The following is a 15,252-nucleotide window of genomic DNA, read 5'->3' as shown; positions in this document are numbered from 1 at the left end:
ACATCGTCGAAGAACTCCAGCAAATTTGTCAAACATGATTTCCCTTTCATAAATGGGTGATTGGGCAGAAGCATGGTAGATGCCGTATAATGTGGATAAATGCAAGGTTATCCACTTTGGTGGCAAAAACAGCAGGGCAGATTATTATCTGAATAGCAATAGATTGGGAGAAGGGGAAGTGCAACGAGACCTGGGTGTCCTTGTGCACCAGTCGCTGAAGGTAAGCATGCAGGTGCAGCAGGCGGTTAAGAAGGCAAATAGTATGTTGGCCTTCGTAGCGAGAGGGTTCGAGTACAGGAGCAAGGATGTCTTGCTGCAATTGTACAGGGCCTTCGTGAGACCAGATCTTGAGTATTGTGTGCAGTTTTGGTCGCCTTATCTGAGGAAGGATGTTCTTGCCATGGAGGGAATGCAGCGAAGATTCACCAGACTGATACCTGGGACGGCAGGAATGACGTATGAGAAGAGATTGGGTCGATTGGGGTCATACTCGCTGGAGTTTAGAAGAATGGGAGGGGATCTCATTGAAACTTATACATTTCTAACAGGACTAGACAGACTAGATGCAGGAAGGATGTTCCCGATGGCCGGGGAGTCCAGAACCAGGGGTCACAGTCTAAGGATAAGAGGTAAGCCATTTAGGTCAGAGATGAGAGGAATTTCTTCACCCAGAGAGTGGTGAACCTGTGGAATTCTCTACCACGGAAGGCAATGGAGGCCAATTCGTTAAATATATTCAAGAAGGAGTTAGATATACTTGTTAAGGCTAAAGGGATCAAGGGATATGGGGAGAAGGCAAGGACAGGGTACTGAATTTGGATGATCAGCCATGATCTCATTGAATGGCAGAGCAGGTTCGAGGGGCCGAATGGCCTACTCCTGCTCCTATCTTATATGTTTCTAAAACCATGCTGACTCTGCTTGACTATATTTTGATTTTCTAAATATCACTTCCTTAATGATGGACTCCATGACAGATGTTAGGCTAACTGGTCGATAGTTGCCTGGTTTTTGTCTCCCTTCTTTCTTAAGTAGGAGCGTTACATTTGCGGTTTTCCAGTCCGCTGGGACCTCTCCAGAATCCAGGCAATTTTGGTATATTACATACAATGCTTCCAAAATCTCTGCAGCCGCCTCTTTTAAGACTCTAGGATGCAGGCCATCGGGTCCAGTGGACTTGTCCACCTTTAGTCCCATTAGTTTCTCTTGCCCTTTGTATTATAACCTTTGTCTAGTGATAGTGATTGTTTTAATTCCCCCTGCACCCCAACCAGCCCTTGATTTTCCATTATTGGGATGCTTTTAGTGTCTTCTACCTTGAAGACTGATGCAAAATATTTGTTCAAAGTCGCCACCATTTCCCTGTTTCCCATTATTAATTCCTCAGAAGCACCCTCTCCGGGACCAACGTTTACTTTAGCTACTCCCTTCTTTTTTATATACCTGTAGAAACTCTTACTGTCTGTTTTTTTCTTGCTAGCTTACTTTCATTAGCTATCTTCTCTCTCTTTATCAATATTTAGTCGTCCTTTGCTGGTTTTTAAAAATTTCTAATCCTCTGGCCTTTGACTATGCTTTGCAATAGTGTATGCTTTTTTTTCAATTTGATACAATCCTTTACTTCCTTAGTTAGCCAGGGATGGTTCATCCTTCTCTTAGAGTCTTTCTTTCTCACTGGAATATATCTTTGCTGAGAGTTATGAAATATCTCCTTAAATGTTTGCCACTGGTTTTCCACAGTCTTATCCTGTAATATATTTTCCCAGTCTACTTTAACCAAGTCTGCCTTCATACCTTTGTAATTACCTTTGATTAAGTTCAGGACACTAGTTTCAGGCCTAAATTTCTCACCCTCAAACTGAATTTGAAATTCTTCATGCTATGATCATTCTTCCCAAGAGGATCGTTCACTTCGAGATCGTTAATTAATCCAGACTCGCTACACATTACCAGATTTAAAATAGTTTTCTCCCTCGTTGGTTCCACAACATATTTTTCCAAGAAACCATCCCGTATACTCTCTATTGGCACTTCCTCAAGTCTACCTTTGCCAATTTGCTTTGTCCAATCAATATAAAGATTAAAATCTCCCATGATTATAGCCGTACCTTTCTTACAAGCCTCTATTATTTCCTGATTTATTCGCTATCCTACAGTGTGGCTACTATTTGGGGGCATGTAGACCACTCCCACCAATGACTTTTTACCCTTATTATTTCTTATCTCCACCCAAACTGATTCTAAATCTTGATCTTCTAGGCCAATATCATTTCTCATTACTACCCTGATCTCATCCCTTATTAACAGTGCTAAACCACCTCCTTTTGTTTTCTGCCTCTCATTACGAAATGGCAAATACACCTGAATATTGAGGCCCCAGCCATGGCCACCTTGCAACCAGGTCTCTGCAATGGCTATCAGATCATACCCATTTATTTCTATTGGTGCTGTGAACTCTTCTAATTTGTTACGAATGCTGCATGCGTTAAGATTTAGAGCTTTTAATTTTTTTAACCGTTTTTCCCCACTCTGGCCCCTCTTTCTGATGCACTCGTATGTGTAAATGCTCTCTCCCTTCCTTTCACACTCTGGTTATCATTACCCCTATCGCTACCTTGCATTTTTAGCTTCTCATTTCGCTTTTACTTTTTAAATTTCCACGCTGTATATCCCCCCACCCCCACAATTCAGTGTAAAGCCCTATCTACAGCCCTAGTTATTCCATTCGCCAAAACACTCGTTCCAGCCTGGTTCAAAGTAAACCCATCACGATGGAACAGCTCCCGCTTATCCCAATACTGTTGCCAGTGCCCATGGAATCGAAACCCATTTCTCCCACACCAATCTTTGAGCCACTCGTTCATCTCACTGATCTTATTTACTCTAATCAACTTTTCACGTGGCTCAGGTAGTAATCCAGAGATTATTACCTTTGTGGTTCTGCTTTTTAATTTAGCCCCTAGCTGCTCATACTCCCTTAGCAGAACTTCTTTCTTTGTCCTACCTATGCTGTTGGTACTTACATGGACCACGACAACTGGATCTTTCCCCTCCCACTCTAAGTTCCTGTTTAGCCCAGAGGAGATGTCCTTTCCCCTGCCACCGGGCACGCAACACAGCCTTCGGGAATCACGCTCTCGGCTGCAGAGAACAGTATCTATCCCCCTAACTGTACTGTCCCCTACCTCTACCACATTTCTTTTTGCTCCCTCCACTTGAATGGCTCCCTGTACCACAGTGCTCTTGTCAGTTTGCTCATCCTCATTGTAGACCATGCTCTCGCCCACACAGAGAGTAAGAACCTCATAACTGTTGGGCAAGAGCAACGGCTAAGGCTCGTCCACCACTACCTCTTGTTTCCCCATACCTGCCTCGCTCATAGTCACACACACATGTCCCTGACCACGGACCACATTTGAATTAATTAATCTAAGTGGTGTGATTGGCTCCTAGAACACAGCGTCCAGGTAGCTCTCCCCCTCCCTGATGTGCCTCAGTGTTTGAAGCTCTGACTCCAGCTCATCAACACAGAGCAGAATTTCCTCGAGCAACCAAAACTTAATGCAAATGTTGCTGCTGTGGGCCTGAATTTTGTCCAGCAGCTCCCACATGTTGCAGCAATAACACATCGCCTGCCCTGCAATCTATGATGTATTTAATTAATTAAGTGTTTAAGTCTTGAACGTTTCGTTTTTATTCCCGGCTCTTAATTTAAAACAATGCCCAATAAAAGAAAGCAATACTGACCAACCAATCACATCCATGCTTTCCTGTGACGTCACTCCTTATTTTTGTTGTCAGGACCACTGACTCTGCTCTCGGGCCTTGTTCTGCCACGCTGTTTATTTGCTCATCCGCCACTCTCGCTAACGCTCAGGTCCGCTGCCTCTGCCTTTTCCCTGTGATGTCACCTGTTATTTTTCTCCGAATGCAGTTGGTGAGTTTCACAGAGCCAAACCACTGGTTTTCTGTCCCCTCTCGTGCTCATTTTTAACTCCTGCACTCCTGGAGGCTGACAAAGACAGAAAAAGAAGAAATGAGCACCTCCCTCGCCTCCTCACCGAACTCCCTTACTCCACCAAACTCGCATGTTTACACTCTGTTCCAAGCTGCACTCCGTGAAAAACTGCACTCTAGTCTTCCTTATTTATATGACTGAGATTTATGAGTCAACTCTCTGGAAGTTGCAAATCCAGACCAGTTATACCAGTTAATTAATTAACTAGTCCCAACCGCTCTCCAGCAGAGCTTGCTTTGTCATGCCCAAGCCTGGAAAAAACTAAACTTAAAAACAGTAATTTTAAATTAAATGCTAATTTCAAGCACACAAGACTAGACTTTATATAGAATAATTAACCCTTAAGATTCATTCCCTTACTCAGCAAACTCGCACGTTTACACTCTGTTCCAAGCTGTGTGGTTGACAAGGTCAGCCTAATGTTGTAATGAGAGATGGAGTCTAAAGATTTTGGATACTAAATAATCTCGTTCATAGCAACAAGTTAATTTAGTGACTTCATGTACAGCATTGCCGATATGGAGAAAGCGTTCGTGTACCCAATCCAAAGAATACAAAATACAGTGGCTTCGTGGTAAATCTGTTGGAATAGAAAAGACATAAGCTATCTGTATTTACACTAACGTGTTCACTACGAGTTGTCGCCCGTGTCTTACATTTAATCTCGAGGTTCTTTTGATTGTTATTTGTCAGAAGTTCAGTATTTTAAAGGGTTTATTAGATATTGATGGCTTATAAATTAGTTGAGACCAGTTGTAAAGTGATGAATGGTCACACGGATCAAATACTCTTTTAATTATGACGATCAATTATTCTAACATTTCATTGTGACAGATTACAGAAACTACTTAACGATTTAAATAGCTTTATTGCTAGCGATTACAGTAACACTTCAATGATTACAAGCATTTTATCCCAACAGATAGTTTTAAGATTCAAATAGTGAGAATACAATTCTGGTGTATTCTCCGGTGTGACATGTTGAAATTCTGGTCTTGTTTCACGCTGATATCGGACGGCCTCCTGAGATTTTATTCTTGTCACTGGGACTTCAGAAATTACCCGAAAGGTTAGAATACAAAGGGCAAGATCGAATGAGATCGCAGCTCGGCGATTCCAGGAACTAAATGTTTTCAACTGAACCCTGTGGTTCCTGGAAAATTGCATAAAAAACTATAAACTATTTTGAAGAACTAAAAATATTGAAATGTGCATTATATTAAATGGTGAAATGCGGGTTTGAACACAAGGCAGACAATACCAGTAAAACAAATGTTCTTGTTTTATGCTGTTTATTCAAACAAATTGTTCTGAAGATTTTTTCACCATCTGTTTAAAAACAACAGGACACAGACAGCCGAGGCTGGTTGGCGGAGCTGACGGATGCGCTGGAAGATTGGAGATACAATATGGAGAGACCTGGGGCACTCTGTGTGATTCACACTGGGATTCACAGGATGCCCGTGTGGTGTGTGCAGCACTGAAATGTGGGGACGTGTTATCAGTACCCGGGGGGGCTCACTTTGGAGAGGGCAGTGGTCCTATATGGCAGGATACTTATGAATGTCAGGGTAATGAGACCAGCCTTTGGGACTGCGCCACTGCACCAAGAAATCAGCACAACTGCACGCACAGAAATGATGTCAGTGTCATTTGTTCCGGTAGGTGCTTCATTCATTGGTACATTTGGATTCAGATAGAGATGCAGGCAGCCCACAGATAGCTTAACGTCTGTGCAGTTTCTCTAATAGATTCAATACCCTTTATCTCTAAACGTCTATCATTTATTTGAGAAACATCGTTGAAGTTCAGCATCAGACCTACACTGCAGCTGCCATTTTAACATCGGCGGCTGGAAATGACGCTGTGATATCACGTAGACTGTTCGTATCGAAATTCTTTATTCACCGTTTTAATATAAACATTTGCAGTTTAAAATAAACACATGAATTTCATCCCAAAGCACAGGAGAGTCAATAGAATAATACATAAGACGTAAGAATTAGGAGCAGGAGTAGGCCATACGCCGCCTCGAGCCTGCTCCGACATTCAACAAGATCATGGCTGATATTCAATGTCAACTCTACTTTCCCGCCCGATCCCCATATCCATTGTTTCCCCATGAGTCCAAATTTATATCTGTCTCAGCCTTCAATTTCCTCAACGACACAGCATCCACAGCCCTTTCAACTAGAGAATTCAAAAGATTAGCAACCCTCTGAGTGAAAAAATTCCTCTTCATTTCAGTATTAAATGGCCAAACCCTTTTCCTGAGACTATGCCCCCTAGTTCTAGACTCTACAGCCAGGCGAAATAACCTCTCAGCATCTACCATGTCAATCCCCTTCAGAATTTTATATGTTTCAATGAGATCACCTCTCATTCTTCTAAACTTCAGGGAGGACAGGCCCAACCTACGCAGTCTCTTTCCATAGACAACCCTCTCATCCCAGGGATCAATCTAGTGAACCTTCATTGCAGCACATCTAAGGCAAGTGTATCCTTCCTCAGATAAGGAGACGAAAACTGTACACCATACTCCAGGTGTGGGTTCATCAAACCCCTGCACAATTGCAGTAAGACTTCCTTACTCTTGTACTCCAACCCTTTGCAATAAAGGCCAGAATGCAATTTGCCTTCCTAATTGCTTGCTTTAACTGCATGCTGACTTTCCATTTTTGCTGTACGAGAACACATACGTTTCTCTGAAGACCAACATTGAATAGTTTCTCAGCATTTAAAACACGATAGCCCAGAAATTCCGATCGGGGGTTTCCCGCAGGCGCAAGCCCCCGACCTGCACTTATCTTGCGCGCCAGCCGTTGAGCTGTGGGACCCCGTGGAATTCCAATCCTGGGCCTCCTCCAACTGCTGGCGCGCAGTGCTTGCATATCCCACGGGCGCAGTTAGTTCGATGCGTCCCCTGGGATCACGTGGGGCATGGAGAGCCAATGGTAGCAGGGAATGCTTCATTCATAAGTTTGACCTGTCAAACGTATAAATACTATAAGCCCCAAAACATCACGAAATCTTCAAATAAATTTTAAAAAATCATATTTTTAAAATGAACTATAAATTGCATGAAATAACTATTTTAAACAATAACTTAAATTTTTGAAAAATATAATTTTATTTTCGAACGGGGCTAAAAATAAACGTACCTTTCTTTAAAGTATTAAAAAATAATAAACCTGTGGAATTTTTAAATTTTTAAAAATTAATTCACCACTTACCTTGTATAAAGCAGGCCTTGCAATTGCGTTTTACATGTCTAACTTCTGGAGACTTATCCTCCCCAGAAAACCTGGAAAAAAAAACGTAAGTTCAATGCGCACGCGCTGCCTCTCCTGTGCACGTGTTCCACCTCTTAACCCCTCCTTTCAGGGGAACAGAAGTGCCGGTTACCCGCGCATGCGCAGTGCATGCACGAAACCGGCACGTCCATTGGGCTTACAGGTGAGTACCCCATGCGTACTGACCCGTGGAGACCCGAATTTCTGGGCCATTATGTTTTTCTATTCTTCCTACCTCACATTTCCCCACATTTTAGTCCATCTGCCACCTTATTGCTCATTCACATAACCTGTCTATATCCCGTTGCAGACTCTTTGTTTCCTCCTTACAGCTTATTTTCCTACCTAGCTTTGTATCATCAGAAATCTTGGATACATTTTACTCTGTCCCTTCATCTAAGTCATTAATATAGATTGTAAGTAGCTGAGGCCCAAGCACTGATCCCTGTGGATCCCCACTAGTTACAGCCGGACAACCGGAAAATGACCTGTTTATCCACACTTTCTGTTTTCTGCCCGTTAACCAATCCTCTATCTATACTAATACATTACCCTCAACCCCACCAGCTCTTATCTTGTGCAGCAACCTTATACGTGGCACCTTATCGAATGCCCTTTGGAAATTCAAACATATTACTTCCACTGTTTCCCCTTTATCTGCACTGCTAGTTACATCCACAAATACTCTAATAAATTTGTCAAACACACTTTCCCTTTCTTAAAATCATATTGACTCTGCCTAATCATATTATGATTTTCTAAGTGCCCTGTTACCACTTCCTTAATAATAAATTCCAGCATTTTCCCGACGACGGCCTATAGTTCCCTGTTTCCTCTCTCCCTCCTTTCTTGAATAGTGAGGTTACATTTGTTAACTTCCAATCCGCTGCAACCATTCTAGAATCTAGGGAATTTTCGAAGATCACAACCAATGCATCCACTAGCTCTGCAGCCACCGCTTTTAGAAACTTAAGATGTGGGCCATCAGTTCCAGGGGATTTGTCGGATTTTAGTTTCTTAAATATTGTTTCGCTACTGATATTAATTACTTTGATTTCCTCAGTTTTATTAGCCCCTTGGTTCAGCACTATTTTTGGCATGATACAGAGCCTCAAATTGCAGCCAAGTCTAGTGCGGATAATGGTTACATTAAAACGTCGTGGTTTCTGATGGACTTGTTCTTCTCCCCAAAAAATGAATCAGAAAAATACAATTTCTGGAGTCCCGCCCCAACCCCCAACCCCCATTCACCGTTCGTACAGCTTCCTTCCCTGGCGCCACTTTTGCTCCATGTTTCAAAGGAAAATTCATCATACCCTTTCCTACTGTACCTTATGCTTTTCCAGGACTTTCAACCAATCGACTGCCTTTGACCCTCATATTCATAAGAACATACATAGGAACATACGAATTGGGTGCAGGAGTAGGCAACTCGATCCCTCCAGCCTGCGCCGCCATTCAATAAGATTTTGGCTGATCTGATTACTCCCCATTCCCACCAACCCCCGATAACCTTTTACCCCCTTGCTTATCAAGAATCTATCTACCTCTGCCTTAAAAATATTCAAACACTCTGCTTCCACCGCCCTCTGGGGAAGAGAGTTCCAAAGACTCACGACGCTCTGTGAGAAAAAAATCATCTCATCTCTGTCTTAAATGGGCGTCCCCTTATTTTTAAACATTGATCCCTAGTTCTACATTCTCCCACAAAAGGAAACATCCTCTCCACATCCACACTGTCAAGCCCTCTCAGGATCTTATATGTTTCAATCAATTCACCTTTTACTCTTCTAATCTCCAGCGGATACAAGCCTAGCCTGTCCAACTTTTCCTAATAAGACAACCAGCCCATTCCAGGTATCTGTCTAGTAAACCTTCGCTGAACTGCTTCCAACGCATTTACATCCTTCCTTAAATAAGGAGACCAATACTGTACACAGTACTCCAGATGTGATCGCACCAATGCCCAGTACAATTGCAGTAAGACTTCCTTACTCTTGTACTCCAGCCCTTTGCAATAAAGGCCAGATTGCCATTTGCCTTCCTAATTGCTTGGTGCAACTGCATGCTAACTTTCCATGTTTGCTGTACAAGAACACATAAGTCTCACTGAACAGCAACATTGAATAGTATTTCAGCATTTAAAACATGTTAAGGCCCCAGCACTGATCCCTGTGGCACACCACTCGTTACATTTTGCCAACCTGAAAATGACCCTTTTATGCCTACTCTCTGTTTCCTGTTAGCTAACCAATCTTCTATCCATGCCAATATGTTACCCCCTACACCATGAGCTTTATTTTCCGCAATAACCTTTGATGTGGTGCCTTATCAAATGCCTTCTGGAAATCTAAGGACAGCACATCCACCAGTCCCGCTTTATCCACAGCACATTTTCCTTCCTCAATGGACACCAATAAATTGGTTAAACATGATTTCCCTTTCATAAAACCATGTTGACTCTGCCTGATTACCTTGAACGTTTCTAAGTGCCCTGCTATAACGTCTTTAATAATAACTTTTAACATTTTCCCTTTGACAGATGTTAAGCTAACTGGCCTGTAGTTTCCTGATTTCTGTCTCCCTCCCTTTTTGAATAAAGGAGTTACATTCGCTATTTTCCAAACTATTGGAACATTCCCCGAATCTAGGGAATTTTGGAAAATTAAAACCAACACATCAACTATCTCACTAGCCACTTCTTTCAAGACCCGAGGATGAGGTCCTTCAAGACCGGGGCTTGTCAGCCCGCAGCTCCAACAATTTGCTCAGTACCACTTCCCTGATGATTGTAATTTTCTTGAGTTCTTCCTTCCCTTCCATTTCCTGATTTACAGCTATTTCTGGGATGTTTCTTGTATCCTCTATCGTGAAGACCGATGCAAAATACCTGTTCAATTCAACTGCAATCTCCTTATTTTCTATTATTAATTCCCCAGACTCACGTTTTATAGGACCAACGCTCACTTTGTTAACTGTTTGCTTTTTAAAATACCTATAGAAACTCTTACTATCTGTTTTTATATTTCTAGCTAGCTTTCTCTCGTACTCTAATTTCTCTCTCCTCATTAATCTTTTAGTCATTCTTTGCTGTTGTTTATGTTCTGTCCAATCTTATGACCTGCCACCCATCTTTGCGCAATTATATGCTTTTTCTTTAGTTTGATACTATCTTTAACCTTTGTAGTTAACCACGGAAGGTGGGTCCTCCCCTTGGAATTTTTCTTTCTCTTTGGAATATATATATTCTGCGTATTCTGAAACATCCCCTTAAATGTCTACCACTGCAACTCTAATGACCTATCCCTTAACCTAATTTGCCAGTTCACTTTAGCTAGCTCTGCTTTCATGCCCTCATAATTGCCCTTTTTAAGTTTAAAATATTAGTCTTGGACACACTCTTCTCTCCCTCAAACTGAGTGTAAAATTCAATCATTATGATCGCTGCTACCTAGGGGCGCCTTCACTATGAGGTCATTAATTAATCCTATCTCGCTGCACAATATCAGGTCTAGTATGGGCTGCTCTCTGGTTAGCTCCAGAACGTGCTGTTCTACGAAACTATTCCGAAAACGTTCTATGAACTCCTCATTTTGGCTACCTTTGCCCATCTGATTTTTACAATCTATATGTAGATTAATTTCCCCCATGATTATTGCCGTACCTTTCTGACAAGCTCCCATTATTTCTTGCTTTATACTCCATCCTACCGTGTAGTTACTGTTAGGGGGGGCTGTACACCACTCCCACAAGTGACTTCTTGCCTTTATCTTTTCTCATCTCTACCCAAACCGCTTCTACATCCTGGTTTCCTGAACTTAGGTCATCCCTCCCTATTTTGCCAGTACCATCATTAATTAACATGGCCACCCCTCCATCTTTTCCTAGCATCCTGTCCTTCCTCAATGTCATGTACCCTTCAATATTCAGGTCCCAATCTATGTCATCCTGTAGCCAAGTTTCTGTAATGGCTATCAGATCGTACTTACTTAGTTCTATTTGCACTATCAGTGCATCTGTTTTGTTTCGAATGCTACGTGCATTCAGATACAGAGCCTTTTGTTTTGTCATTTTATTATTTTTGTAACCTCTAACCTTAACTTAACCTTAACTCTTACATTTGTACTCTCTATCCCTTCCTGTCACTGTCTGTTTATCATTTCCTATATTTATACCTTTCTCTCTTGCCTTGTCTCTACTCTTTGATTTACCACATCTTCCCAAATTTGATCCCTTGCCCCCACTATTTAGTTTAAAGCCCTCTCTACCACCCTAGTTATACGACTCGCCAGAACACTGGTCCCAGCACGGTTCAGGTGAAGACCATCCCAACGATACAGATCCCACTTTCCCCAGTACTGGTGCCAGTGCCCCAGGAATCGAAACCCATTTCTCCCACACCAGTCTTTGAGCTACGCATTCGTCCCTCTAATTTTATTTACACTATGCCAATTTGCTCCTGACTCTGGTAATAATGCAGGCATAAGTACCCTTGAGGTTCTGCTTTTTAATTTAACTCCTAGCTGCTCTTACTCTCTCAGCGGAACCTCTTTCCTAGTTCTACCTATGTCGTTGGTACCTATGTGGACCATGGCCACTGGCTCCGTCCCCTCCTACTGCAAGTTCCTCTCCAGCCCAGAGCAAATGTCCCAAACCCGGGCACCAGGCAGGCAACACAGCCATCTCGACTCTCGCTCTTGGCTGCAGAGAACTGTATTTATTCCCTTTAGTTCTACGGTATTCGGGCTAATAAAAGACCAAAGCTTTCCGTCACCTGATGACTTCTGTCTAGTTTACTTCTTCCATTCTTCAGAATATTGGTATCATCTACCACTACGGGGCCTCCTCTTTCACCTTTGCTCTCAATAACGGTCCTAGCTGTTGCATTCCCCAGTCATTCCTTCCCTTTTACTGCGGAGCTGCCGTGCAATGTTAATTGTTACAGTGATGTCAAGGATACCTTGAGAACCTGTTATTGTTGGTCACGGTGACTATCACACATTGCAGGATTTCTCACTCAATCTTAGCCCAAATATAAAGCTTTTCCAGTTTAAACAATTCTAATTTTGTACTTTTGTGAGGTTAAACGAGGGAAGAACATTCCACTGAAAAATAAATCAGCTCAATAATGTTTATTGTTTCTACACACAGGACAAAAAGGACCGCGATTAGTTGGTGGTGAGAGCACCTGCTCAGGGAGAGTGGAAATACTACTGGGTGACACCTGGGGCACGGTCTGCGATACTTACTGGGATTTACAGGATGCGGCTGTGGTCTGCAGTCAGCTCGGTTGTGGGATCGCGGTATCAACACCATTCTTTGGAGAGGGAAAGGGTCCGATATGGAGGGATATCAGCGAATGTAACGGTAATGAGATTCGTTTGAGAGATTGTCGCGTTTCAGCATGGGGACACACTCCGTGCACACACAGAAATGATGCTGGCGTTATCTGCTCCGGTAGGTGCTTCATTCATTGACTACAGTCAAATATTCTCATAATTATTATTGTTTTTTTATTTTTATGTAAAGAAATACGTGCAATGTGATATTCAGTTTACATTGGCATAAAGACAGAGACAGTCGGGCTGACGGGTGTCCAATGACCAGATTGCCAGCTTTATTTATTCCTGTTCAATTTCTCCACATTGAGCAGCAGGAAATTAGAATTAATCCAATTTAACACTTCCTGTGAGGAGCCCGCCTCTAAATATAAATGCGCCGGATACAACATTGGATCAAATTTGATGTCCCCAACGGCTGTTTTCACCTCAATTCCAAACCGATGTGTTTCCCTTAGTCCCAAGGGGGTACCTCAATCCCAATTAAGTGTGTATACTTGAGTCCTAAGTGGGTGTTTATACCTCAGTCCACAGTTGGTTATGCACCTCAATCCCAAATGCGTTGTGTAACTCAGTCTGCACTAGGCCGGCGATTCCGACTTACGAGGCAGTTCCGGTGCGGCCGGGTTCGGTGGTGGGATGCAACCCCGCTGCTGGCTCCATCCCGCTCTTTGAAAACAATTTTACATTGATTGAGCTTGTTAGGCCTGCTCAGCGGCTTTCCCGGCCAATTGAAGGAAGCAGGTCTGATGTCACGTGAGGACGCGTCATCAGCCGGATTCCTTGAAGGAACCGTGCGCAAATTGTTTTTGACAGTTCTGCTGTCAATGTGTTCTGCAGCATTGAGCTTATGCAAACTCTGACAAGCTCTGCACAGATGTGCACGGCTGTAGCCAGGCTCTCCCAGGACTCCCACTGTTGTATCCGTGTGTTAATGGAGACACGGATTGCAGGAGTTGGTTTCACAGGTCTTTGCTGAACAAAGTCTGGAGGTGAACTAACAGATACAAGACACTATGCAGGCTTATATAGCCCGAGTGGCCATTACCGGCATTACAGTACACAGGGGCTCTTAAAGGCACATACACCACAATTCCTCCCCTTTTAGACAACCAGTACATAACATTTTAAGTAAGCATTAATTAACATGTTACAAGAACAATAATCCACACATTTGCTGCAGTTAATCAATTATAAGTCAGTCTCTCTGGAGGCTTCCTGACTCGGTCTGGATAAAGCCTCGGTGGTGTAGTAGTTTTTGGTGGTGTAGTAGGTTCTTTTGGCAAGGTCGATTCGGCTTGAATGCCAGTGTCAGGTTCATCTGGTTCCAGTATCCCCGGATCGGAGGTAGATACTATGGGTATCTCTGCTTCATCATTAGGCGTATAGAGTTGTGGTGTAGGTTGTCCCTTTTCGGATGATTCTATGATCTGGTCAGCATGGCATCTTATTATGCTTTCTCCAATGTCCACGGTATACATCAGCCGTCCAATTCGTGTGCAAATAGTTCCAGGCTGCCATTTCTCGGTACGGTAGTCCCGGGCCAAAACTTGTTGACCTATCTGGAAGATTCTAGCTGGCCTTTCATTCATGCCTTGAAATTGTCGGTTCTCCACGTCCCTTCTGATGTTTGGCTTGATCAAATCCAGCCGGCTTCTTAGGCTTCTATTGAATAACATCATGGCGGGAGTTTGGTTTGTAACCACATGTGTTGCATTCCTGTATGCAAACAAGAAGTTATCTACCTTATGCTGTAGATTTATGTCTTCATTACCCATGGCCTTTATGGCCTTCTTGAAGGTCTGGGCAAACCTTTCAGCCAATCCATTGGTGGCGGGATGGTATGGGCCGGACATGTAATGCTTAACCCCATTGTTTTTTTAAGAAGTTCCTGAATTCTTCGGACACAAATTGCGGCCCATTATCAGAACAGATCTGTTCAGTCAGCCCATTCCTGGCAAATATGGTCCTTAATACTGTGACGGTTTTTTCCGTGGTGGTGGAGGACATCTTTATTACCTCCGGCCACTTGGAGTGTGCATCAACCGCGATTAAGAACATTGAGTCCATAAATGGACCAGCAAAGTCGATGTGTACCCTTTGCCATGGAGATGATGGCCACTCCCACGGATTGTGGTGGGGCGTTTTGGACCTTCTGGCATCCTAGGCAGCTCTTGGTCATTTCTTCGATGTCTCCATCGATACCTGGCCAGCACACAAACGCTCTGGCTTGGTTCTTCATTTTCACTCCACCCAGATGCCCCTCGTGAAGCTCCTTTAGCACTTTATCTTGGAGTTTGGGTGGAATCACCACTCTGGATCCACACATCAAGGTTCCTCGGCACACTGGCAGCTGTTCTCTTCTTTGCGAGAATGCTGGCAACAGTGGTTCGCCATGTGCTGGCCATCCCTTCACCGTTAAATCGTAGACTCATGAGAGAGTCGGGTCATTTCTCGTTTCCTTTTCAATGGCAGAATTTGTTACTGGTAGACATTCCACTATGGTTGAGTGGAACATCTCCACTGAGTCCACTGTAGGTGCCTCTTCTACCATTGGCAACTGTAGGCACGATAAACCATCAGCATTCCCATGCTGTTTTGA

General features: G+C 43.1%; 1 protein-coding gene across 1 annotated transcript in view; it reads left to right on the top strand.

The window, feature by feature from the left end:
- Positions 1-15,252, top strand: part of LOC147115399 (scavenger receptor cysteine-rich domain-containing protein DMBT1-like) — a 63,284-nt gene that overhangs the window by 21,347 nt on the left and 26,685 nt on the right. The window contains exons 5-6 of the mRNA XM_085989575.1: positions 5,365-5,679; positions 12,463-12,768. Of these exons, the coding sequence (XP_085845701.1) occupies positions 5,365-5,679; positions 12,463-12,768 (621 nt within the window). The remainder of the gene's footprint in view (positions 1-5,364; positions 5,680-12,462; positions 12,769-15,252) is intronic.

The sequence above is a fragment of the Somniosus microcephalus genome, chromosome 6 (genome assembly GCF_052327205.1).
Source record: "Somniosus microcephalus isolate GS21.2 chromosome 6, FLI_Smic_1.0, whole genome shotgun sequence".
Classification (NCBI taxonomy): Eukaryota; Metazoa; Chordata; class Chondrichthyes; order Squaliformes; family Somniosidae; genus Somniosus; species Somniosus microcephalus.
Note: the sequence above shows the minus strand (reverse complement) of the source record. Positions and strands in the feature narration are given on the sequence as shown.